The following is a 25,038-nucleotide window of genomic DNA, read 5'->3' as shown; positions in this document are numbered from 1 at the left end:
CCCCCCCCCCGGCCCGCGCGCAAACACACATGAGGGTGTGCATCAGATTGCTTCTCTGGGCCCCGCACTCAGGCTTCTAGGGTAAGGCTGAGCGGGGTACTGAGGAACCTGGTGCACCCTGCGAGCCTCAGTCCCCAGGAAGACTGCAGGGCCGCAGAAGGAGGTGCCTGCTACCCAGAGAGGAGGCCACCAAGTGCCCCAGGCAGTTGTCTGCTGTGAGCTTCTGGAAAGATGAAAGGGGAAGTTATTTGCCCCATTTAAAACTTGGTTGGCTCCAACTTCGGTGGCTGCTTCTTGCTTCCACCATCCCACGTAGGTGAGAGCTGTGTGTACCGGCCTGTGGAAGGAGCTGGAGGAGCACTGGCTGGTCATGGAGGCCATTGTAGCACCCGTGTGTGGGGGATTCCTGTTGGCAGCTGCGGCGGGGGGCGGGGGGGGTGTCTGATTTCCTGCGGGCTGGGGGGTCTTGGCCGACCTGTCCCTGTAGCTTCAGGACTGAGACAGGAGGTCTGGTGACAATGGGAGGAACTGCAAATCTTCCAGCTTCACCAGATCTGTTGAGGGTGCAGAATCACCTTTCTTGCTCCAGAGCCTCAGAGGGAAGGTGTGCTATGTGCTTCTAGGATCAGAGAAGTACGCCCTTTCCACGGGTGTTAGGTGGCTTCAGAACCAAACTGAAAGGACAAATCTTCCTAGGTTAATAATCTGTGGATCCTTGCTGCACAGGGAATAATAAGGGTATGAACATTCAATTACTATGATAAACTGTCTCATAGCATGGCCCTCCTCCAGTCCTCACTCTAATTGGATTCGCCTCTGGCTGGTTTCTCTGGTCGGTATAGCTCCCAGGGGTCAAACTGGTGAGGAGCTTAGAAGCTGCTCACCAGGTCATCCAGCCTTTCCTGGACCAGCCTGCCCACTTCCAGTGTGACCATTCGGAGTACTAGGCAGAATTTAGTTCCTCGGAGATGTCAGCCTCCCCTCCCCAAGAGTGCTTGTGGAATGCTCACAGGGTTAAGAGTTTAACTTTTAGGCAGAGATCTTAAAAATAGCCCCAGTGTTTGACCCTGTAGGCTGCTGCTTTGAATAAATGGAAGGGGAACAAAAGCAGCGTATAGTCAGGGCTGTAGCAGAGGGCTTCCTGTGGCCGCAGAAACCAGGGAAAGGCTATTCAGGAGCCACGACCTCAGGAAGAGAAGGGGAGTGGCAGGAGGATGGGAGTTTCAGCAGGTATAGTTTCCTGGAAGGAATGGGCCCAGTTCTGGAATCTCTGGCCTTAGTAATTTCTGTCTGTTGTATCTTCCCAAAGAAAACCTTGCTCATTGCCAGGTGTGGTGGTGCATGCCTGTAATTCTAGCTTCTTGGTAGGTGGAGGCAAGAGAACCACAAATTCGAGGCTAGCCTGGGCAATACAGTGAGAATCTATCTTAGAATAAAAATAAAATGGGGTGTAGTTCAGCGGTGGAGCACCTCTGAGTTCAATCCCCAATGAGAGGGAGAAATGGAGAGAAGAAGGAGAGAGAAAAAAAGAATGAGAATGTCTTGCTCTTCGTGGGGTGAGGTTGGCCACAAGTAGGTGGAAGACTCCTGCTTATCCGTTTAGTCCTGTTTTGAGTACCATTTCTGAGTTTTTAGCCTTCTGAATGCTCACTGTCCCCTTAGGTAGTTATTTGTATGTATACTATTGCATGGTGGTCAAAAACGTAGACTCTAGGCTTGAGTCTTTCTATCTCCTTTACCAAGTTTCTGTGAAGACTCAGCATATGCCAAATAATAGCCTCAACTCTATTGTAAACTCTGTGTTGTTCTGACAATGCTTGGCAACCAGTGTTTAGTGCATGTTAGTTGAACCAGTGAAGGATTTTCATTGAAAGAAAGAAAGAAAGGCCTTGGCACGTGCAGGAGGGCCCAGTGAGTCCTTGCTGCTGGGACCTCTTCACATTGCACCATTAGTTTCAGAAGGATCTGTGTACCGCAAGTGATTCTGGTGTTGGTGAAACACCATTTCCTGCCACTGCCCTGTAGCTGGCCTACTGGAGGTGATCTTGGTCGTCCTGATGCCAAGGGGACCTCAGAGTGAAAGAGTTGTGGAGTGTCCTGCCTAGGGATCTGCTAATCTGGGCATTTCCATTGTCTGGTCCAGGTTGGCACCTTTGCTGTGTGTGTGCATGCACAGGCACCAGTATAAGAGCAACTCAGGGACTCCCGTCCCCTGACTCACTGCCGGCTGCAGGAAATGCAGCCAGTAGTTGCACTCACTGAGAGGAATTGCTTCTGCACATTAGAACTCTGTACTGTGTGGGGCTGAAGGAAATTGCACTCTGAGCTGGGGCTAGGTGGAGTATGCTGAAATCCCAAGTTCTTACTAAGGGATGTGCATTTGCATTCAGAATAGCATTCAGGATACTCTGAGACTGTGAGCTCATTTTATGAATCAGAAGCATTACAGCATAACTTTGGTGTTGGAAACTGCTCTTTGGAATTCAGATCACCCTCCCTCCACCCGCAACACACGCACACTTACTCTGGCGCTCACAGGTCACACAGTCAGGAGCAATAACAGTCAGTGGGGGCATTAATTCAGATTCCAAAACCACACCCACTTCAGAACACCATTCCTGGATGGTGTGTGGCCTGGCACCCCTGGCAGTGATGGTGAAGGAAGTCTAGAGATGCATGGGAGTGAGGCCTGGGCAAACTTAGTTTCATATTCTAGCTTTTCCATTGCAGCATGTTTTGGGGTATTGTTTAACTTCCTGAGCCTCAGTTTCCTCACCTGTAAAATGAGGATTATGATACTTCATAGGATAGCTGTGGAGGTTGAAGAAGATTATGCAGGCCAGATGGTTGGTATCATTTCACTAGTTCCAGGCCCTGTTCCTGTTGTCTTTTACTCCTGCCGGGGAAGAGGAAATGAAGAGTGTCTTGCTTGTGGTAGGGAAATAGTATCCCAGGACATTGGTGCTTGAACAGATGAAACTTATGAAACTTTCTTTCTAAGTCCTTAGGCCCTGGGCACAACTGTGTGACCCACTGCCCCCTAGAAGGTCCCAACCTCTGGTGCCTGCATGCCTTTGTAGGGTCTCTGCCCCTGCAGAGGAGGGTTAAGAGCTCAGCTTCTGAGAGATCAGATTGTGCTCTGGGGAACCTATCTGCCTAGGCCCCAGGCTAAATTGCTTGTGTGAGTGGGCTCCAGGAAGGCTGCTTTCTCAACTAAGAAATCCCAGTGTCTTTGGGTCACCTGAAGCTTGCCAGTGTGATCTCAATGGCGGTTTGGGGAGGTGGGCAGGGATGGAGGGTAGGCCCGGACACCATGATATTATGTAAGAAAGTTGCCATGCGTCAGAAAAGAGCTGTGGTCTTGCTGGATGGGGTGGTGGTCTCCCTGTGGGAGGGGGTTATGGTTTATGGGGACCAGGTAGGGAGGAGGGACAAGGGGCCTGTGGCTTGCAGATCTTATGCTTGCTCTTCCTGGAATGCAGCCTTGTGTTGTGGGCAGCCGGGGAAGGTGCTCTCTGTTCCCTCTTCCTTTCTCCTCAGCCGTGGGGTGAGAGCATTTTTTCCAAGCACCGCTTCTTCCTCCAGGAGTCTCTAGAGGGAGAGGGGAGCGGCCAGGGTGAGGTTTGTCCAGGGCAGAGCTTGGTGAGAGGGCTGCACTCCAGTCTTGCAACCTGAAGGGGGTTCTCTCAGGCCATGCCGCTTCTCTGGTGGTGGAATCCAGAGAGGAAGGAGTGAGGATTTTGTTCCTCAGCTTTTCCTGATAGTTGGGTAGACAGTGACCCCAAATCCAGCCCACTCTTGGCAAAACTTGGCAGTTCCCTAGGAGGGGAAGCCCCTGGAGCCCAGAAAGGAGCTAAAGAGGTGACTTGCAACCATAGAGTGCATGTGGGCTGGCTTTTCAGACTCCTCCTCCCAGCGGGCAACAATCCCTGGGGCGAGCACCTGGCTCCTCACCTGACTTTATTCTCTCTGAGGCCCCAGCTGGCCACAGGTCGTGGACCTGGGCTCGCTATCTCCCAGGAGTCATCCAGAGCTGGAAAACACTCAGATATCTAGTCCTGCTCATTTGCTTTCAAATAAGGAAACCAAGAAACTGTGAGTTGCTTGAAATTGCTATAGAGTCACCACTTTCACCCTGGTGGGGGCAGTGGAAAGGGGCTACGTGTGTGACCTGCTCAGGGTCCCTGCCTCTTTCACTTTGGAAGTTGGGAGGTTGCTTCAGTACAGGAAGAGCCCAGAGAAATACTGTCTCGGACTCGGATCCTGGGTGTGGCTCAGCTCTCAGCTGGCTCCATAGTTATTTATTTGTCTGTGTGTGTGTGTGTGTGTGTGTGTGTGTGTGTGAGAGAGAGAGAGAGAGAGAGAGAGAGAGTAAGAGAGCTCTGTGGTTGAGAGGCTGGATCTGAGCAAAAGCAGAAGTACCCACACTATGTCAGCTATGCAGCGCACAGATTGGGCTTTACAGGGACAGTCTGGAGAGGAAGAAAGTGGGCAGAGGCCCCCACCAGAGCCACTGGTGCTCTTTCTGTCTGTGCTGCAGGCCTGCACACTTGAGCATAAACAGCCTTTCCATGTTGCTAGCAGCTGCCTTTCCTTGCTGGTTCAGGGCAGAAGAGGTGCCAAAAATAACCAGGCGAGCACTTGCATTTGTGAGACATTCACTGTGGTGGCCTCTGCTGCTTGCTTTCTGCAGGCCCTGTGTCTCTGCCCTCAACCTGCTCCTACTTCCGGTGGACACCCTTTCTTAGCCTTCTTCAGGCTGTGACATCTTCCCATTTATTGCTACTCTAGAGTAAGTCCAGGAGTGTGGAGGCTCGTCCTGGGGGGAGCCTGGAAACTCTGTCAGGACTATCTTGGAAATACTCTTACCCCACTGTGTCCCTGCAGGCTCTGCTGGCACAGCTGAGTGCAGAGGAGGCCTGTGTTGCATTTGCTGTGGACTTCTTGCCAGCCCTCTCTCCTGGGTCTCTAAGCCCACATGTCCTTCATACTTGCAGAGCCCAACACTATTGTGGGACTCCTTGTCTTCTTGTCCTGTGCCTAACTGGCCATACCTGCTGTCAGCCAGCTGTGGGGTTAGGTCATTAATTTTATCTGAGTGTTAAAAACTGAAAATAAGCCAGGTGTGGGGGCATACATGCCTGTCATTCCTATACTCTGGGAGGCTGAGGCAGGAGGATCACAAGTTCAAGCCCAGTCTGGGCAACTTATTGACTTAATGAGACCTTGTATTAAAATAAAAAGTAGGGCTGGGAATTTAGCTCAGTAGTTCTGCCGCCTGCCTCGCAAGCACAAGGTCCTGAGTTCGATCCCCGTACCAAAAAAAAAAAAAAAAAAAAGTATAAAAGGTCAGGGGGCTGGGGATTTAGCTCAGTGCTTCTGCTGCCTGCCTCACAAGTGCAAGGACCCGAGTTTGATCCCTGGTACAAAAACAAAACAAAAAATATAAAAGGTTTGGGACTGTAAGTCAGTGTAAAGGCCCTGGCTTTAATCTCCATTGTTGGCCCCCTTCAAAAAAAAAATCTTTTAATGAGCTATACCTTCTCATCTAGTGGGGGAGAGAAATCACATTTATTGAGTGCTTACTTTGTGGCAGAGGCTGATGATGGGAGAAGCTGACACATGTTCTGTCTGACCCTTCCTACCACACTTCTCCCGGTGACTACTTTCCTTTGTTTTACCCTTGGAATGAAGTGCTGATGGCATTAATTTGTTCAACACAAGACCCAGGGCAGCCCAGCCTTGAGCTTGTGAGAGGCTCAGCTGTGGGGATTGCTGGAAGAATCACTTGTGCTCAGGAAGAGTTGAAAGACTTGCTTTAGGGCTTGCAAGGACCTTCCAACTGACTCCTCCTCCCCAAACACACCCTCTGCAGTCCTGAGAACAGCTCTGGAGACCACAGGCTGGGGTAGGTGGGATCTTGGGTTTCCTTTCCTAGCTGCTGGGTTTGACCCCAGGGCCCATCATTCTTGCTGGCCTGGCCCAGATCCCAGAGAGCCTAGTTGGTGTGTACTTGGGGCTTGGGCTGAATGCTCTGCTGGTGCCTGGTGTGCTGTGCCAAAGGCCTCTGGGTGTATTTCAGGAACAATAAAGAATAAATCAACATGGGAGAAAAAGGTTCTACAGCAGCTGCTCAGAGTCTGGAGAAATGTGAGGAATGTACAAGCATTTGGCAAAGGTTCTGCATCTGACTGGGGCCTGAGAAAGGGCCTGACTCTTAACTTGATGGTCAGGCAAGTAAGACAGGCAGCCTGTCTATGTCCCCTCTGCAGCACTTCTAGGGGTCTCCAGGCAGCCATGCTGAAACCCTCCTCTGCTGGCCACAAGTTTTCAAGCTTCTTAATCACTAGTGCTGTTGGGGACCAATATCACCTCCACTCTTTACTCTCCAAATCAGTGGATACCATCCTAACCTCCACCTGCCTACCAGGTGGGTGTTGGCCCTTCCTAGAGCTGGCCAGGCAGGGCAGCCTGGGCTGATGAAGCTTGGTAGTCCTGTTCCCATCCATACACTAGATCCCCTGTTTTACCTCCCTGATGCAGAGGACAGGAGCCAAACAAATGTCAAGGACCAGCAATGCCAGATCTGAGGTGGTGCCAAGTGTGAAGTCATCTCTGGGAGCTTCTGGCCTCAGCTCTACCGAAGTAGTTATGCATGTGTCCTTGGTCAGGTGACAACAGGTCCATAGTCACTGTACCTCTCAGGGGTTCAGTTTTATCAGTGAAAATAGGGATTTCTGCTGTGATCTTTGGAGTGCGTGGGCACTGTTTGTCTTCTCTGTTCAGGATGTACCACAAACAGCTTTTATTTAGGAATTTCAGTTCCTGGGAGAAGAAGCCCTCTGAGAGGTCCATGCAGAGATACAGATGGCTATGGCTGGGACTGGTGCTCAGTGTCCTGGAAAGGGGGGCTATTGGCACTAATAGGAACCCAGGTATAGAGTTGCTTGGACCCAGACTTCAGGGTGCCAGGGAGGGGGTAGGAGCCTGGAACCTGGGGGGTTTTGTGGGCATTTGACAAGCAAGGGAGAGTTAAGGCTTTATTTTCCTTTTTTTGTTACTGGGAAAACTTATTTTTAAGAATTAATTTTATTGATACACTTTTGATATACATAAAGATCACATCATAGAAAACTTGGGCCTATACAGAATATGTCTTTTTCTCTCTCTCTCTCTTTTGTGGTACCAAGAATTGAACTCAGGTCCTTGCGCTTGTGAGGCAGGCAGCAGCACCACTGAGCTAAATCCCCAGCCCTAGAATATGTCTTGAAAGGCTTTTCTTCTTTTTGGGGGGACAGGCTTTATTTTCAAAGATTTGTCAGACAAGTGTATAAGGTTGGAGGGTGTGGGAGGGCTGGGGCTTTTACTTGGGGAGGAGATGCTGAGCCTTTCACAGATAGATGGTTCAGGGTGGGAATCACTGTAGCATCTTTTCAGATCTGCTGGGCTCTCTACCTGTCTCAACCAGCCATACTTCCAGAACATGGTGGTATTGGGGCCGGCTAAAGCTACTCTTCTTCACCAAGCAGGTGTGAGCAGCCATGAGACTTTTGTTGTCTCCATGATGCTCATGACATCAGGAAGCTAAGCCTGAAACTCAGGGAGGGAGTTTGTAGAAAGAGCTCCGGCCTCTTCCTGACCTTAGGCAAATGATTTGACCCCGGGGTCTTTTCAGCTTCCTTGTTTAGAGATGAGAATAATAGGTATGCTTTGCCTTTTGTGAGGATTAGACATGGTAATATTAGACGTACTATATTGATGAAGCCTTATTTGTGTGGTGTTGGGATTGACCTTGGCTCCAGGCTTTGCCTAGTGTCTTACAAGAGGTAGGGCCTACTGAAATGGAGGCATGAGATATCATTGGATTTCCTGATTCTTGGGCCCTGCTGTATTCCTGGCTGTGTGTCTCCAGGCAAATTTCTTTCCTGCTCTGGACTGATGTGTGGAAGAAAGAATTGGACTGGGTGATTAATATCATCCCATGATATTTGGAATCTCTTCAGCTTTCCCAGCTGGGCCCTGCTTTGCCAGTTGGCTCTGGTGAGAAGCCCAAACCACCTTGTCTACATAGTATGAGGCCTTTTTTCCACAGTGAGGTCCTGCAGCTCCCAGCAGGTCCTGCAGCCTGCACCCAACACCTGTATACCCTGTAGGCTTTCCTGGCTGGCTTCCAGGGACTTCTGCCAGTCCCCTAAATCTGGGGAGGAAACTGTTTCTGGCAGCCTAGGCCTAGGATTGTTTCTTGAGAGGAGTGTTATATACCGTGCTCTGTTCGGAGAAGCAGCCACCCTGGGAGGGAACAGGAGGAAGGGTAGTCCATGCTGACTCCCTGGTGTTCTTACATATAGCATTCCTTCTGAGCCTGAGTGTAGGGCAGTGGAAAGAGCAGGATTTTGAAAGCAGACAGTATGCATTTGGAGTTTGCTTCTGCCACTTTTAGATACAATTCCTCAGTTCACATGAAGGAGAAAGTAAGACCCCTCTGTGGGAGGTTTGTAAAGATAAATTACAAAATAGGATATGTCAAGTGCCTGGCTCAGGCAGGTCCTCTGTCAGTGTTAACACTTTTCTTTTGGGAAGGGTTTGCCTTTTGGATAATATGTAGTCTGGCCGTGGAAGCCATTTTTCCATGGAAAAGCAGGGCTGCATGACAAGTTCTTGCGATTCCTCAGTCCTCTCCACTCTGCAGCTGTTTTGATTCTTGGATCAATTTTGGGGTCAGGATCAGTGTGACCACGATGAGGGATGGGCCAGGAGCTACTGAGTCCCTTGCAAATGTTTAAGATCTGGTGTGCAGAAAGTATGGAAAACATGGGCTGAGAAAGGAGTGGCCTTTCTGAGCTGGGAGGACTTACAATGATTTCTAAACTTTGTTTTCTGTAAATTTCTCAAATTTGTTACTTGATTTCCAATTTCAGCCCGTTTTGGTCAAATAACATACTTTACATGATTTCAGTTCTTTTTAATGCATGGCTTGTTTTATGGTTCAGTATATAATTTGTCATAGAGAATGTTCCCTCTTACTTTTTTTTTTTTTTGGTACGGGGGATTGAACTCAGGACCTTGTGCTTGCGAGGCAGGCAGAGGCACCACTGAGCTAAATCCCCAGTTCCCCTGTACTCTTAAGAAGAGTATATTCTGTTGTTGGGCGAAGTATTCTAATCTAATTTGGATCTGATTGGTTTATAGCATTTCAGTTTTCTTTTCCTTGTTGATCTTCTGTTCAATTGTACTGTCCATTTTGGAAAGTGGAGTATTAAAGTCTCAAATGATGATTGTTGAATTATCTGTTTCTCCCTTCAGTTCTGACAGTTTCTGCTTCGTGTGTTTTGGGGCTCTATTGTTAGGTGCACACATGTTTATAATTGTGCTGGCCTCTTGGTGGTGGACACTTTCATATTACAAAATGTCCTTTTTTGTCTCTAAAAACAGTTTTTTTCTAAGGTCTATTTTGTCTCATATTATTATAGCCACTTCAGCTCTCTTTAGGTTGTTTGCACAGTATCTCTTTTTTTATCCTTTTCTTTCAACCTGTTTAGATCTTTGAATGTAGCGTACCTTGTAAACCGAATGTAATTGGATCATCTTTTTAAAAATACTGCCAACCGTTGCTGAGTGTTGAATACATTTAAAGTAATTATTGATAAGATATAGAACTTATGTTTGCTGTATTGCTATTTGTTTGTTTGTTTATTTGTTGGAACCAGGGATTGAATTTAGGATCTTGTGCTTTCAAGGCAGGTGGAGACACCACTGAGCTAAATCCCCAGCCCTGGTATTGGGTTTTTCATGTCGTGTTTTTTGTTTTGCTGTTCATTCATTACTGTTTTTTTGTGTTAGATAGATTTTTATTTATTTATTTTTTGGTACTGGGGATGAAACCTAAGGCTTTGCATATGTCGGGCAAGCATTCTGCTACTGAGCTACATTCTCAGCTCTTTTAATCCTTTGTTTTGGGATAGAGTCTTGCTAAGTTTTCCAGGCTAGCCTCCAACTTTTGATTCTCCTACCTCAGCCTCTGAAGTAGCTGGGGTTAGGCATATTGTGCCTAGCTAAATAAGGTATTTTTGAGTAAACCATTTCCTGCCTATAAAATGAGAAAAGGAAAGATTAAATGAGATGTTGTCTATTATACACTTAGTAAAGTGCCTGGCAAAAGTGTTTCCTAATTGTGAGTACTCTGTTGGGTCTTAGGACCTGCAAGTACCCCGGTCAGCCCTAGTACTGAGAGCAAGATGGGACTCCTGTGTGCAGATAGTTTCTTTTTGAGACTAGGAGGTAGGGATCCTGGGAAATGTCACTATACCAGGCCCTGACCTTCAATCTCTTCCTTTTATCTAGCACTTGGTTACCACTTGGGCTGCTTATGCAGCTTTACCATTCCTCTCCTGCTCCCCTGTCCTCCCAGCCAGACCCGTGAACTCCTGCATACCCTGAAGTGTGAGAACCATGCTGCTCAGCACCAATGCAGATGAGCAGCAGAGCATGACACAGAGAGACCTGGATTTCTGCCAGCAGGCTTGGCTTCTAGTTCTGACCCGCGCTTATGTGCTCTGTGATCTGGACGGGTTACTCTTCAGAGGCAGCTTTTGCTCATTTCTCAGCAAGGAGTACTATACATGGTTATGCAAGTAAGCACGACTCATATACCTTGGGCACACAGGTGATGCCAGTGGCCTGTTCCATATGGCAGTTGCTTGTTACAGAGTGTTTCTTTGGTTCCTGTGTTGCTCCTGCCCCACTCCTGCCTCTTGAGTTCCTTAGGAACCAGCGAGTAGCTTCTCCTGAACCAGACATTTGGTTCTGTGACACACAGTCCACTGTCCTCTCCATTGGGCTACACTGCCTCAGGGCAGAAACAGAAGGGAATTGAAGAAGCCTTTTGGGGTAGTGGTTGAACAGGTTGAAGATTCAGAAGGGGTGAGAACTGTTTGTGCCAGCGGGCTGCCTAGAGGTGGCAGGCCTTGAAGGAAGGTGGCTTGTTAGAGCATGGCTTCCAGGCAGAGGGAATAGCTCCAGGGAGGCTCAAAGTCAGTGGGTTTTGCAGGGGCCACCTGTTCCTTGTGTTTTATCTCTTGCCCTGCATTATATTTATCTAGAGCCACCTGCATTATAACTAATGTGTTTGTGTGTCTCTCTGCTCACAGGATAGGGAGCTCTGGGAGGGTAGAAGCTGTGCCTTGTTTCCTGTGTCTTCCCAGAGCCTTGCCTGTAGCCAGCATGCAGCATATGCTCACTGAGTGGATGGAGGGGCCTAGGCAGACCTCTAGGGGCCTTCAGGGTTGTGGTGGTGTGACGCATAGTTGGGGAGCCGGCTGGGTGGGGCTGTACTAATGGAGGCCCCAGTGCCTGGCCTCTATATCTTGGCTCAGAGCCAAGGTTGGCACTGGGGCACTCAGGCAGGGACTCCAGAAAGCCGTGTCCCAGCCAGGTCTTTAGAGGTGAAACGGTCACTGAAGCAGCGTCTGGTGCCATGCGGTCCATTGGACATTAAAGGGCATTGTGAGGGGACAAGCCAGGACCCAGTAGTGCCCAGGAGACATCACCCGAGGTTCAATCACCCAAGGACATGGCTGCAGGGTCATTTGCTCCCACTCTTGTAGAGAGAGCCTCCAACCTTGCAGGCCTCCAGTTTCTTCTGCTGAGTCCCCAGTCCTGTGGGGAGGGGTTTCCTGGACTATACCAGTGATCCTTCGTGGCCCTTGCCCAGGAGGGAATCAGCCGGTCAGTCCCTTAATGTGTAGTCAGAAACTCAGCCTGGAGGCTTAGTCCTCTGCTGGCTTTGCCCATGACTGCATTTCTCTCTGCCTCACCAACCCCTGCTGTAAAAGGAACCTTGTTCTCCTGGCCTCGGAGGACATTCTGTGGGTATTTGTAGGACATTTGGGGAGAGGGACAAGAAAGGCAGCTGCCTGGGGCTGGGAGTGTAGCTTAGTTGTAGAGTGCTTGTCTAGCATGGATAGGGCCTTTGATTCCATTCCCAGCACTGCAAATAAATAAAATAAAAATAAACGTGAATATCTGGATGAAGCTCTGAGTGTCTCATAAGGGAGAGGATTCCCTCCTTACATATGCCTCTCTGAAACCATCTCAGTGTTGGCATTTTTGCTGTGAAAGCTGACTGCAGCCAGCTTGGACCCTGGCCAGGCTTTGAACCTGACCAGCTTGATGGCTGAGACCCGGGGGACTCCTTTCCCTCAAGTCTGCCAGCCTGGGCTCTGTATCTCAGAGCTGAAGTTCAGTCCAGGGAGGGGGTGATCCAGGGACTCTGTAGATTGGGAATGGGCAGGACATAGGCCTGCTGCCTTCTCTCCTTTGTTCCCAGGGTAGTAACACTTGTGAGAAGCAGGTCCACGCCTTTTTCCTTTGGAGCCTTCTTATTGGTTTGCAAGTCCCTTGAAAGCAGGACCTCTGTGCCCTGTTCGTGAACTCCCAGTTGTGGGGTGGCACTCAGACAGCTACTCTGTGTCTAGAAGGAAGGTTTATGTATGGCCTGGGCAACTCTAGCTGGCCCAGCATGGCATTTCCAGACTCTGTCTGACTGTAGCCAGAGCCCCACGTACCTGAGAGAGAGCCCTTCAGAATGTGGGGACTAGGAGGGCATCTGGCCATACTGATCCCCTTGTCACATTCTCCTGGCATCCTAGCCAAACCTTGTTTCTTTCCTTCCCTCTTCTCCCTCTTCCCTCCCTCCCCTTTTTCTCTCCCTCTTTCCTTTTGCTAGGCAAGCTTTCTACCACTTAGCTATATCCCCAGACTTTTTAAAAATTTTAAGACAGGGTCTCGATAAGTTGCCCAGGCTGGCCTCAAACTTGCTCTTCACCTGCCTTAGCCTCCTCAGTATCTGGGGTTGTAGGCATGTTCCAGCCTTGGTGTCTTGAGTTCCAGCCCAGCCATGTCAGATCATAAGGTAAACAGACCTCCAGGCTCTTGTTCTTGGCCGTGGTCTGCCAGGGGTGGGAAGTTGATACTTTTACAGGTGGCCTGGGTGTAGTGGCTCTTGAGCCAGCCATTGGAGAAAGACTTGTATTCAGCTCTTTTGGAAAGGGCCCGGGCTGTGAAGTAGGTTGTGGTCCTGAAGCTGGGCCTTTTCATGTCATCTCAGCCTCCTAGGGAGCTCTACTGTGCTTCCAGGAGGGAGATTAGCCTCAGGACCAGGCAGGGGCCCAGGCTGGACACCTGGCTGTGAGCAGCACCTCTGTCTGGGCTTGCTCTAATTCACCTTGGTTGCCACTTTGAATGAGCATCCCACAGGGTACCTACAGACAAAGTGTCAAAGTCTGCGAACTGCACCTTCTACTGGGGTTGAGAAAGCAGGCACCTGGGTCTTAGTGTGCTGAGCATGTGGGGGTGGGGTCATGTGGCAGGATGAACTCACCGCAGTTCCTGTCTCAGCCTCAGGGTCAGGGGAGCTTCCCAGAGGAAGCAGTGTCTGAGACTTGAAGGACTTGGCCAGAGGAAATGAGTGGGAAGGCATCATAGGCAGTGGTACATCTTGCTTAGAGACTAGAAGCAAAGTGGGAATAACACGTTGCAGGGCCTGACTGTGTGGCTCAAGCATAGCATGCTGAGAGAGCTGGCAGGAGCCCAAGTCTGCAGGAACTTGTGAGTGAGGTAGGGAGTTCAGACTTTGTCCCACACAGCTTTTTTGGTGTTCACCTGGAGCTCAGAGCCTTATTGGAGTCCCTTTCCCTTGGGGGCGGGGGAGGTGCATGAACTTCAACTCCCCTGCTTCCTAGTGCTAAGTTGGCAGACCTGGGGTGGCCCAGGTTTAAGAGCAGGACTGAGGAGCATAAGTCTGCAAGGGTGTTATGCAGTCAGCCCTCACCTCCAGGTCAGAGCTGAGTCCCTGTGGCCACTGGGGTCAAGCTGAGCACCTCCTCCTTGGCTCACAGCAGTCTTTTTTTCTCAGAGGAACACAGTGAATGTCCCAAATGGCTGGAGGGTGGCCCAGCCCCCTCAGTGGCCGTGGTCTGGCCTCTTGCCTGTGGTGAGGGCTCACTGGAGTCTCCTGGGTGGGCCAGTGTTGGACATGCAGCTGGCAAACTATATGTGCTGGAGCTGCTATCCCCGCAGAGCAGTGACCAGAGCACCTTCCTTTCTAGCACCTTCCCCTAATGCATCTGTAGAACCCATTTGGGTTCAGAACTGCTTTTTTTCCTTGGCTCACACATTGCTTTCTTCTGTAGAGGAAGTGCTTCTCGCCATAGATGTTTTCTTGGAAGCCTCATTAGTCTTAAGCCACTGATAATGACTCTCGGCCTTGTCTTCAGCCCCCGGGACTCATGGTGCGGGTCAAGGAGTAATTGCAGCAGAGGAGCCTGGAGAAGGGAAAAATAAAGAGTGCGTGACAGTCAGTCTCAGAGTGACAGGACGGGTTGCAAGAGCGGGGAGCATGGTGCTGTGGGTTTCCTTTTACAATGTGCTTGTATCCGTTGTTAGAGGCCTGCGGATGATCCTGGGGCGAGCTGCCTGCAGGGGTTTCTTGGTACTTCCTCTTCCCTGCGCCTCTGGAACTTGGCCCAGTCCGTAGGTTGGCAACCTTTGGAGAAGGTGGCTTTCTTCTTCCTTGCTGTGAGGCAGGCCAGGCTGACTTCCTTCCACTCGAGGGAGAGAAGTCGGGGAGGGGTGGAAGAAAGGGAGGAGGTGACTCAGTCCTGTCCCTGGGTTGCAGGCTGGGAGATACCACCAGTGGGCTTGCACAGCTGGAAGCCCCTCCCGCCCCCAGCAGCAACCAGAACTGGGCCGGGGTGGGGCAGCAGGGGCGGGATTGCAGGGGTAGGAGAGCCCGGGCCCAGGGAGTGGAGGAGGCATTGTATCTGGTGCTCTGCAGCTGGACCTCACAAGCCTGCTGGGCCCTCTGGGGTGTGGTCCCTTTCCTGCTTCCTGGAAGATGAGTGTACTGCAGAAAGGTGTGTGCAGTGGGACCTGGGGTCTTAATGCTGTGACATGGGAATGAGGCATAGGAGCTTGGTCTTGGAGAGGGACCTCTGCCTTTACGTAGCTCTCTGAGGGAGGCTAAGTTTACCTACAAAATGGAGGTTAAAAGAGCAATGCCTGCCTTATAATGCGATCCTGGGAATTGGAAAGAACGCAAAACACTTAGGACCCTCCTGGCATAGGCACACAATTATTATTGCTACTGCTACTCAGTGTCCTCAGCCTGGGTGATCCCCTCATGTTTCTGCCTAGGTTCTCAGACATCTTCCACTCTTCTCCTCCCTCAGATGATGCTCTTTCTTCTCTGGGGGACCTAGGCCTGGTGTCTGATCCCTGGCACTCTCAGCTCTCTAGTGGGGATGACAGAGAGGCATCTGTGGCAGGAAACTTCTGGGTTGATTCAGCCTCCCCTAAACCAGGCCCCCAGAAACCTACTGTGATGTCCTGAATGATGGCCCTTCTTGAAATGCAGGGCTGTCATTGGGTAGGAGGCTGAGCAGCCAAGCCCAGCCCTCCTGACCCTGTATCTGGCCTCCAGCTCCTCTCCTGAGCAGGAACAGCCAAATCCTGGAGCCCCATTCACAAACTCTACTCTTGTCTCCCCCAAACCCTGCATCAGGCACTAAGTGGCCTTCCCTCTATCAAGCATTTGTGGCAGTGCCGCAGACCTGCCTGCCATGTGGCCTCCCCTTGCTTTAGGCCCCAAGCCCATGCTGTGGCTCACAGGGCGACAGGGCTGTGATGTGGGAGGCATGGTGCATGTGAGCACCCCAGAGCTTGCAGCAAACCCCTGGAGGCACGTGGGCCTCGTGGGCTCTTGACCCACCGCTTTCTGATTTGCTTTTGCAGACACACACTGTATTTCCAGAGCACTGGCCTTGAGCCTCCCGAGGAGAGGCAGAGCCAGACAGTCCCACCCTGTGGCATCACAGAGGCACATTCAATCTAGGGCTGGTTTTTGGGTTTCTGCTCTGAGTTGTGTCGGCTGCCAGGGAAAGAGGATTTTAAAGCAAGAGGAAGGGATTTGTTCAAAAGGTGTTTCTCTGGTCCCCAGCTCTCCCTTCTTGCCCAGATTACCCCTCTGCTAAATGTTCTGCTGGTCTAAACTTCCATAAATAACGACAAAGGGATTGCATGCCAGCAGGGTCTCTCACCACTTTCAGGGCCCAGAGCTGAGGAAGGAAATGGAGGAGGAAGTTACTGTCCTTTTGGGTGCTGGGTGAAAGTGAAAGACAAGGAGGGGGCCTCCTGTGAGTCACACTAGGCAGGCTGGCAGGCCTGGGAGCAGAGCCAGAGCTGCGGAAACGTGCAGAGGAGCGATAACACTGGACGAAGGGCGGGGCCAGCACTGGTATAGACCGGGCTTTGTACCTGTCCAGCTCCTGCCCTCTGCTGGTTTTTTGCTTAACAGTGACCCGGAGCATCCAGGGAATAAGGTCACCTGGACCTGCAGATTTATTTTCCAAAGCAGCCTGAGCTTGCCAACCCCTCCTTCCCCTCCCAGTCCTAGGGACCGGGACCAGAGTATTACTTTGCCACTACCAAGTAACCCACTTTCCCATTCTTACCACCTTCCTAAGAGAAAAAAAAAATCTTTCTGAAGAAAGTCTTTGAAAAGTACATGCAAGCAGCTATGTCAGTTATAAGATAGAGGCCTGGATTCTGTTCTGTAGCTGGATCAGTAGAGCAGCCTTTTTAAAAAAATCAAGTTAGAGGGGCTGGGGTGTGGTTTGGTGACAGAGCACATACTCAGTTTATTTGAGGCCCTGGGTTCCATCCCTAGTAAGTGCCCTCCCAAAAACTCAAGTTATCAAACCAAAACTGTGAGCACTTTCATCATGACATAATGGAGAAACCTTCTGGACTTAGGTTCTAGCAATCTGCACCTCTCATATCCAAGGTAGAGTGTTTGCTCAGAATGCCAGATCTCTTTAGCACTTGCGGGGGGTGCCCTCAGCTGCCGATCAGCTATTGGGCTAGATTGGGCCTCCAGCAAGCCAGGGCTGCAAAACAGGTTCTTTGCTAGTTGAGAAAGACTGTGGTAGCCAGAGCCTCACCCAACAGCTCTTCCCAGGGGTGGGGCCTCACCTACATGCCTCTGAGAGGCTGGCCCTTGGGCCCTGGACTCTGAGACGGCCTGCTGGGGCTGCACTGGAGAGGTGGCTGTGCTGGGAATGAACCCTGTCCTTCCCACTTCCTGTGTCTGGGATGTGCTTGGAATGTCAGGAGGAGGCACTGTCTGGGCTCTGGTGGGAAGCTATTGCATAGACAGATGTGCAAGGAGGACTCAGCCTGACCACCCAGGCTGGGGCCTGGGTTAGGAAGACAAGAAAGCTCAATGCAGCCTTTTCCCAGCTTGCCTCAGGGTCTCAGGCTAGATGTCAGCCCTACTTTCCCCCTCCCCATGTGCCTTTGTGCAGTGTACAGATCACACAACCAAATGCAGCAGTTCTGGAGCCTCACCAGGGGGTGGTGGCACAGAGTGATGGAGCAGCTCAGAGACACTGCGGAGCCTGCTGCCTTCCTGGCAGCTCCCCCGTGGGTCCCGGCTCCTCTTTCACTGGTGCTGCTGTGGAACTGGAGGCCTTGGGGTGCTGACACCAGGGATCTGTAGCTGATGCTGTCACTGCTCTCCTCTCTGCAGCCTCCAGGACTCTGTGGAGCACCATGAACTGGGAATAGCAGCTTCGTCAAGAGCCTGTCTGGAAGAGGAAGGAAGAACAGGTCTCTGCCTGTGCCTGATTCCATTGTCCAGCATCTTTGTCTATTCCCACTCTGTCCTCACTGGTGCCAGGACTAGACTTCTAGCCGGACCTTTTCCCAGGGGATGGGCAACTGGTGAAGTAGTTCTCACTGCTGGGGCTCAGTTGGCCACACCATGAACCTCCAAGCCCAGCCCAAGGCTCAGAACAAGCGCAAGCGTTGCCTCTTTGTTGAGCAAGAGCCAGCTCCCAAGGAACAGCCGCCTCCCCTGCAGGCCCCACCACAGTCCATCCGCGTGAAGGAGGAGCAGTACGGGGCTCACGAGGGTCCGGCAGGGGCTGCCTCCACCTCTCAGCCTGTGGAGCTGCCACCTCCCAGCAGCCTGGCCCTGCTGAACTCTGTGGTGTATGGGTCTGAGCGGAACCCAGCAGCTCTGTTGTCCCAGCAAGTGGGCTCAGTGAAGTGGCCCAACTCTGTGATGGCTCCAGGGCGGGCTCCAGAGCGGGGAGCAGGTGGGGGTGTCAGTGACAGCAGCTGGCAGCAGCAGCCTGGCCAGCCGCCACCTCACTCCACATGGAACCGCCTGTCCCTCTACGGTGGACCCAAGGGAAGCCCTCATCCCAGTGTCGGGGCCTCTGCCTACTATAACCACCCTGAGACACTGAAGCGGGACAAAGCTGGGGCCTCACAGCTGGACCGCTATGGAAATGCGGTGCGGCCCATGATGCCACAGAAAGTGCAGCTGGAGGTGGGGCAGCCTCAGGTGCCCCTGAACTCTTTCCATGCAGCCAAGAAACCCCCAAACCAGACACTGCCCCTGCAGCCCTTCCAGCTGGCTTTTGGCCACCAGGTGAACCGGCAGGTCTTCCGGCAGGGCCCGCCACCCCCAAACCCTGTTGCTGCCTTCCCCCCACAGAAGCAGCAGCAACAGCAACAGCAGCAGGCCACCCTGCCCCAGATGCAGCTCTTCGACAATTTCTACTCCATGCAGCAGCCGCCCTCTCAGCAGCCCCAGGACTTTGGCCTGCCACCAGCAGGGCCACTGGGGCAGTCCCACCTGACCCACCCCAGCATGGCCCCTTACCCCTTCCCCCACAACCCAGATATGAACCCAGAACTGCGCAAGGCCCTCCTGCAGGAGGCAGCCCCGCAGCCTGTGCTACCTCAGCCCCAGATGGCCTTTCCCCGCCGCTCCCGCCGCCTCTCGAAGGAGGGCATCCTGCCTCCCACCGCCCTGGATGGGACTAGCACCCAACCTGGGCAGGAGCACACAGGCAATCTGTTTCTTCATCATTGGCCTCTGCAGCAGCCGCCTCCTGGCTCCCTGGGACAGCCCCATCCTGAAGCTCTGGGATTCCCAATGGAACTGAGAGAGTCACAGCTGCTGTCTGATGGGGAGAGACTGGCACCCAATGGTCGGGAACGGGAGGCCCCTGCCATGGGCAATGAGGAGGGCATGAGGGCAGGGGGGACAGGGAACTGTGGACAGGTGCTACGAGGTGGGGTGATCCAGAGCACAAGACGGAGGCGCCGGGCTTCCCAGGAGGCCAATTTGCTGACCCTGGCCCAGAAGGCAGTGGAGCTGGCCTCGCTGCAGAATGCAAAGGTGAGATTAGCACAGAGGGGCCAGACCTGGCAGGGGCTGGGGAGAAGGGTAGCAATGCTAGTAGGCTCACAATGACAGTTCTTTCAGTTCATCGAAGGAAATTTAGGAACTTCTCCATGCAGAGAACCCCGCACAAGGCATTTGTACCCGAGGGAAAGCCAAGCTTTATACACCAAGATGATTGACAGACAGGAAAGTGTGGTAACCCAAGGACGGAGAGTAGGGGAATAAAAGACCATTTCTAGATCCAATATGCTAAAAGACAAGGATATGATGTGGTTACACAGTGGTTGTGTTTGTCGGGGTACATCGGAATGTGATTTAAAATAGTCCTGTTTATTGTATGTAAATTATACTGCAATACAGTTCATTTTTTAAAGAGATAATAGTGATAGAATAAATAGATAAGTGCACTACATTGTGCTTGGAGTTTTTAATACCTGATCACAAATAATTTATGATCCAACTCAGTGAGAAAAGGTTCTGTCACCTGTCCCCATCTTCCAGTGAGAGAAGCTGAGCCCCAAGTGGGATCTCCCAGGTTGTGCAGCTGGAATGGAAGCCTTATGTCTACCCCGAGAGCCATCATTTGCTTTTCTTTCACCAGAAATCTCAACTGCTGATGGCCTTTAGGGCCAGGCTGATCTGTGGGTGGATGTAGTTTGTCCTGTGTTTAAGGACAGTCAGATTCCACTCTTGCCAGATACCCATGGAGAAATCGATACAGAAATTACCCTTTACCTTGCCACAGCTTCCTTGCTAACTTTCTTTTGGAGAGATTTTTTTAAAAAAAAAATTCAGATGCTATGTAATGTGCCACACGCTGTGCAGACCAAATGACACATGTTTGTGAGCCTCTTGTGGCCTGAGATGGCTTTGTGGGGACCTCTGCTCTAGATGGAAGCAGCCAGCAAAAGAGAGGCTACAGAGCATTTGGACTGTGGTAGGAGAGGTGGTCAGGGAAAGGCCAGGTTGCCAGAGAAAAGTGGGATCCACGGTGGGTATTTGAGTTCCTGGAGTCAATAGTTTAGCAAATCAGAACTCATCTTCCAAACCTCTCCCTTCCTCTCAACCCCCTCAAACCCTCTTTTCTCCAGGATGCCAACAGCTGTGAGGAGAAGCGGAAAAGTGTTCTGACCTCAACCACCAAGTGTGGGGTGGAGTTTTCTGAGCCATCCTTAGCTGCCAAGCGAGCCCGGGAGGACCCTGGGCTGGTACCCCTCATCATCCCAGTATCTGTGCCCGTGCGGACTGTGGACCCAGCTGAGGTGGCTCAAGTCGGAGGTGTTGATGAGGAGGGCAGGGATCCAGAACAGCACCACACTGAGCACAAGCCATCGGTTATCGTCACCCGCAGGCGGTCCACCCGCATCCCTGGGACAGATGCTCCGGCTCAGGTAAGAAGCTTTTCTTCCAGACCCCTCCAAGGCATGCGTACTCCCTGGCTTAGGACCCTGTGGGAAGCAGGACGGTGTGACAGTGTTAGAGGGTTTCAGGGAACCTGTGGTGATACTATTTTTATTTTCCAAACCAAACTTCTGGATATATGGGGGATGAATCAGGTTTATACTTGAAATTGTGACCATTTGGGAAAATCTAGGATGTATGAATCTCTTTTGTTTTCGGTCAGCAAATTTTGTCTGGTTTCTAATGTGGTCCAAAGCCCTCTGCTCCTGGGACGCATTGGAATATAGAGATGTTTGCGCATTCTGTCAGGACTGAGATGTATACCTTAAAATCCCTACCAGGACTGAGGCTTTGTCTATTTTTTCTTTTACTCATATCATTATTTGTTTTGTGGCAATACTATTAGATAGATACTTATTTAGAACTGGATTAGATACTGTATCATTAGGAAAGCTTTCTTTTTATCTTTAGTCCTATTTTACGTTTTAAAATCTGCTTTTGTTTAAAGTCTACTTTTCCTTAACTTTGTTTTGGTTAGTATCTGCATGGTGTATCTTTAATCCTTTTACTTTCCATCTTTTCTGTATTAAGGAATACTTTTGAAGTAGAATACAATTAGAGTTTGTTATACTCTAACAACTTTTGTCTTTTAATTAGAACATCACTGCAGTTTACACTTTTCTATTATTCACTAATAAACATTGTATATATAACATACAAGATGATGTTTTTATCTTTTTTTCTGTACCGGGGATCAAACTTGGGTTCTTATGCTTGCGAGGCAGGAGCCAGAACCACTGAGCTAAATCCCTGGCCCTTGATGGTGCTTTGATATAGGTATACACTGGAATGGCTAAGTCAAGTTAATTAACAAATTCATTATTAAGATTTTCCCCCCTCCCATACTAGTAATTTAACCTAGGGCCTTTGAGCAAGAGCCCTTAAATTTTTGTTGTTGTTGTTAAAAAACAGTTTGAGGCAGGGTTTTTGCTGTCTGGCTGTTTACCAGTTCTCTTTCCTTGACAAGCCCTAAACTCCAGCCTTTATGATGTTAGCTTTTTGAATTTGTTGAAAGCTCTTCTCAGTTTCTTAGTCTCTTGATTGCCTCTTCTAGTAATGGCATCCACTTCTAGGGAAAAGGCAGCCCCAATGATGGGCTCACCTCCTCAGCTTTCTTTTCTCAACCCTGCCTCCCTCTCATTGCCATCCTGTTTGCTTTCTGTTACCTTCAGGAATGTGCTTTTTGCATTGAGTCCAGATTTCCTAGTTCTCAGGTGAAGAGTTGTCTGTGTGCCTCACCTCTATTACAAGAAGAGGGGCTCCATTTTTGTGAGATAATTAATCCAAGGTGATTCCTCTCTGGTGTCTTGTTCTGTCCTTGGGAAACACTTGTGGTAGAGGCTGGAGGCTGGCCAGTTTGTCCTGAGAGTGGCAGGAAGGAACCTGAGCAACCACACAGCTAGGCCCTGCCATTTCACAGATGACGAAATAGGTCCAGAGAGGGTTAGAGGCTGTATGAATATTTTTTTATTACCGTAACTAAGTAACAGAGGCAGGCAAATGTACGTAGAAAAATAGTTTACTTTGGCTCATGGTTCTGAAGGTACACAGCCCAGGGAACTTACCAGATATGACAGCCTTCTTGCTAACAGAGTCCCAAGGTGGTGCAGAGCATCACAGGGCAAGACAGGGATCGTACGTGATATCTGCATGTCAGATCCCTGTCCCCCTTACAAGGCTACCAGGATCCAACTGTGGGACTCTCCACTCTAATGACCTCATCTAAACCCACCCACTTTTAGAGGCCTCACCTCAAGGTGCCTTACTGATGAAGTCTCTATCCTTTAACATGATGAATATATGCCTTTGGGGATTAAACTCCTGCACGAGTCTGTGATGGGGTATAAACCATATTTAAACCTTTGCTCTGGCTGGGAGAGTAGCTTAATGGTAGAGCACTTGCTTAGCATGTGTGATGCCCTGGACCTAATTTTCAGTGCTGAAAACAAAACAAAACAAAACAAAAACCCAACACCCACTGCAAGCCTGAGCACTGACTTAAAGTCCTGTAGTAAGGTAATGGCCATGCTGGATCTGGAATTTGCATTTCCTGAATCTCTGAAAGAGTTTTTACTACTCTAGGCTTTGGGGTCCTTATTTGTGGTTGTTTATTTTTCTTTGTATTGTAGCCATTTTCAATCACGCATAAAAATAGAATGGTACAGTGAGTGAATGTTTTGCTGTCATCCAACTGTCATATCAAAAGACAGCCAATCTTTTTTCATCTGTGCCTGTACTTTTCTTGGGTTGTTTTGAGGCACAACCCAAACATTGTACCATTCCATTCACAAACACTTCAGTTTTAATCTGCATAAGGTCAGATACCTACATATGGTCTCTATATTTCTTTTTCTATCACAATCTCATTACCATTATCACACCTAAAAAAAATTGTCGGATACTCCGAATAACTTAAACGTCCTTATAAAATTACAACCAGTTACAGCTGGCTAAGTTGATACTGGGTTTCTTGTCTAGTAAGTTAGGGGGCTGCTTTAGCTCTACTGTCATTTTTTCCCCTTGTATAATCAATATTATTCCTCTGTGGGCAGAAGAATGAGTATTTTCATTTCATTCTACTCTGTAAAAGAGGGCACATATGAGTAAAGGTCCTGGCCAGGGCCTTCTGTAGGAGGTGTCATAGGAGCTGGAGCCTCAGGGTGGAGGGCCCTGTGTTCCCAGGCCTGCTCAGGAACCGTGGCCAAGCTTACCTGTCGTACTGTGTAGCAGGAGAGAGCAGGGTGCTGCTCACCTCTGGAGGGCTCTGTTGTCTGCCTTTTTGAGACTCTAAGGGTGGAGCGAGGAAAGGCCTCTGTCCCCTTACCTGAGGCACACCATTCAGGGAGAAGTACGAACTAGGAAAGCTCTTTTGACAGCACGAGTGGACTAGCCTTTCTTAGTAGATCTAATATTCTGAGAACAAAAGACCTGTGTGTTCGGAGTTTCTCCTATTATATTTTGTGATCCCTTTCCCTATTGTGATCACAGTAGGGGCTTACATCTACTACAGAGCCTGATAACAGCAATTACTGAGTAATTGCTCTGTGCCGGGATAGATTCTCATTGATTTCCATGTATTATCTCATTTAATCCTTATAGCCCCTATATTAAATAGGTCATTATTCTCATGTTAAAAATGAAGATGCATGTACCTGTGCAGGGTGCACACACCTATAATCCCCGTACTCTGGGGGCTGAGGCAGGCGACTCATGAGTTTGAATCCAAACTAGGCAATTTAAGGAACTTAGTGAGACCCTGTCTCAAAATAAAAAAGGGGTGGGGATGTAGCTCCGTGTGAAGGTCCTGAGTTTTTTGGTTTTTTTAAAGATGCACACAGAAATTATGTAATTTTAAGTGGCAAATAAAGGTGATAGATCCCAATCCAAGCAACGCAGCACCACAGCCTTGGCCCTTCGTGGTAGTCCTGCCCTGCTGCATTGTGCAACAGGGGTGAGGAACTATGGCCTGGGGGCCAAACCCGGAGCTATGAGTGGTTTCTACATTTTTATGGGATTTTTTTTTAAAGGTAAAAGGGAAAGAAGATATAACAGAGACCTCCCGTGAGCCGCCAAGCCTAAAATACTTCCTCTCTGGCCCTTTCTAGAAAAGGTTTGCTGACCTCTGCCTTAGAGGAGACGGTGTGTGCGAAGGGCTTTTGGGTGTGTGCTCCATTTCAAGCTTGGCTCGGTGGGTGCTGTGTGCAGGCGGTTCCACAGGGGAGACTGGCAGGCTGTGGTCAGGACTTCAGTTTTCCTGAGACACAAGGGCCTGAGCCAGCTTTGATCTGTTTCCTTTGCTAGGCTGAGGACCTGAATGTCAAGTTGGAGGGGGAGCCTTCTGTGCGGAAACCAAAGCAGCGGCCTCGGCCCGAGCCCCTGATCATCCCCACCAAGGCGGGCACTTTCATTGCCCCTCCTGTGTACGCCAACATCACTCCCTACCAAAGCCACTTGCGTTCTCCTGTCCGCCTAGCTGACCACCCCTCTGAGCGCAGTTTTGAGCTGCCCCCCTACACGCCTCCCCCCATCCTTAGCCCCGTGCGGGAAGGCTCCGGTCTCTACTTCAATGCCATCATATCAACCAGCAGCATCCCAGCCCCTCCTCCCATCACGCCAAAGAGCGCTCATCGCACCCTGCTCCGATCAAGTGAGTGACTCCCACCCCATCGGTGACCGTGGGGGAACGGGCACTGGACAGGGAGGCAGCTCAGCCTAGGGTTTGCTGGGATTTGGGCTGGAGGCTCTGCTCTTGGAGAAGGGACTCCACTGTCTCCTCTGAGGAGAATTACAAGGACAGGGGTGGGGTGGGGATGGAGTCGGCC

General features: G+C 50.3%; 1 protein-coding gene across 2 annotated transcripts in view; it reads left to right on the top strand.

Moving 5' to 3' along the window:
* Mideas (mitotic deacetylase associated SANT domain protein) overlaps positions 1 to 25,038 on the top strand; it is a 38,091-nt gene that overhangs the window by 1,659 nt on the left and 11,394 nt on the right. For both annotated transcript variants that reach the window (XM_010645457.3, XM_010645455.3), the window contains exons 2-4: positions 17,585 to 19,249; positions 20,347 to 20,646; positions 24,518 to 24,863. In XM_010645457.3, coding sequence (XP_010643759.1) covers positions 17,819 to 19,249; positions 20,347 to 20,646; positions 24,518 to 24,863 — 2,077 coding nt within the window. In that variant the 5' untranslated portion in view covers positions 17,585 to 17,818. The remainder of the gene's footprint in view (positions 1 to 17,584; positions 19,250 to 20,346; positions 20,647 to 24,517; positions 24,864 to 25,038) is intronic.

Source organism: Fukomys damarensis, unplaced genomic scaffold (assembly GCF_012274545.1).
Source record: "Fukomys damarensis isolate Sample0158 unplaced genomic scaffold, DMR_v1.0_HiC HiC_scaffold_21, whole genome shotgun sequence".
In the NCBI taxonomy this organism is placed as follows: Eukaryota; Metazoa; Chordata; class Mammalia; order Rodentia; family Bathyergidae; genus Fukomys; species Fukomys damarensis.
Note: the sequence above shows the minus strand (reverse complement) of the source record. Positions and strands in the feature narration are given on the sequence as shown.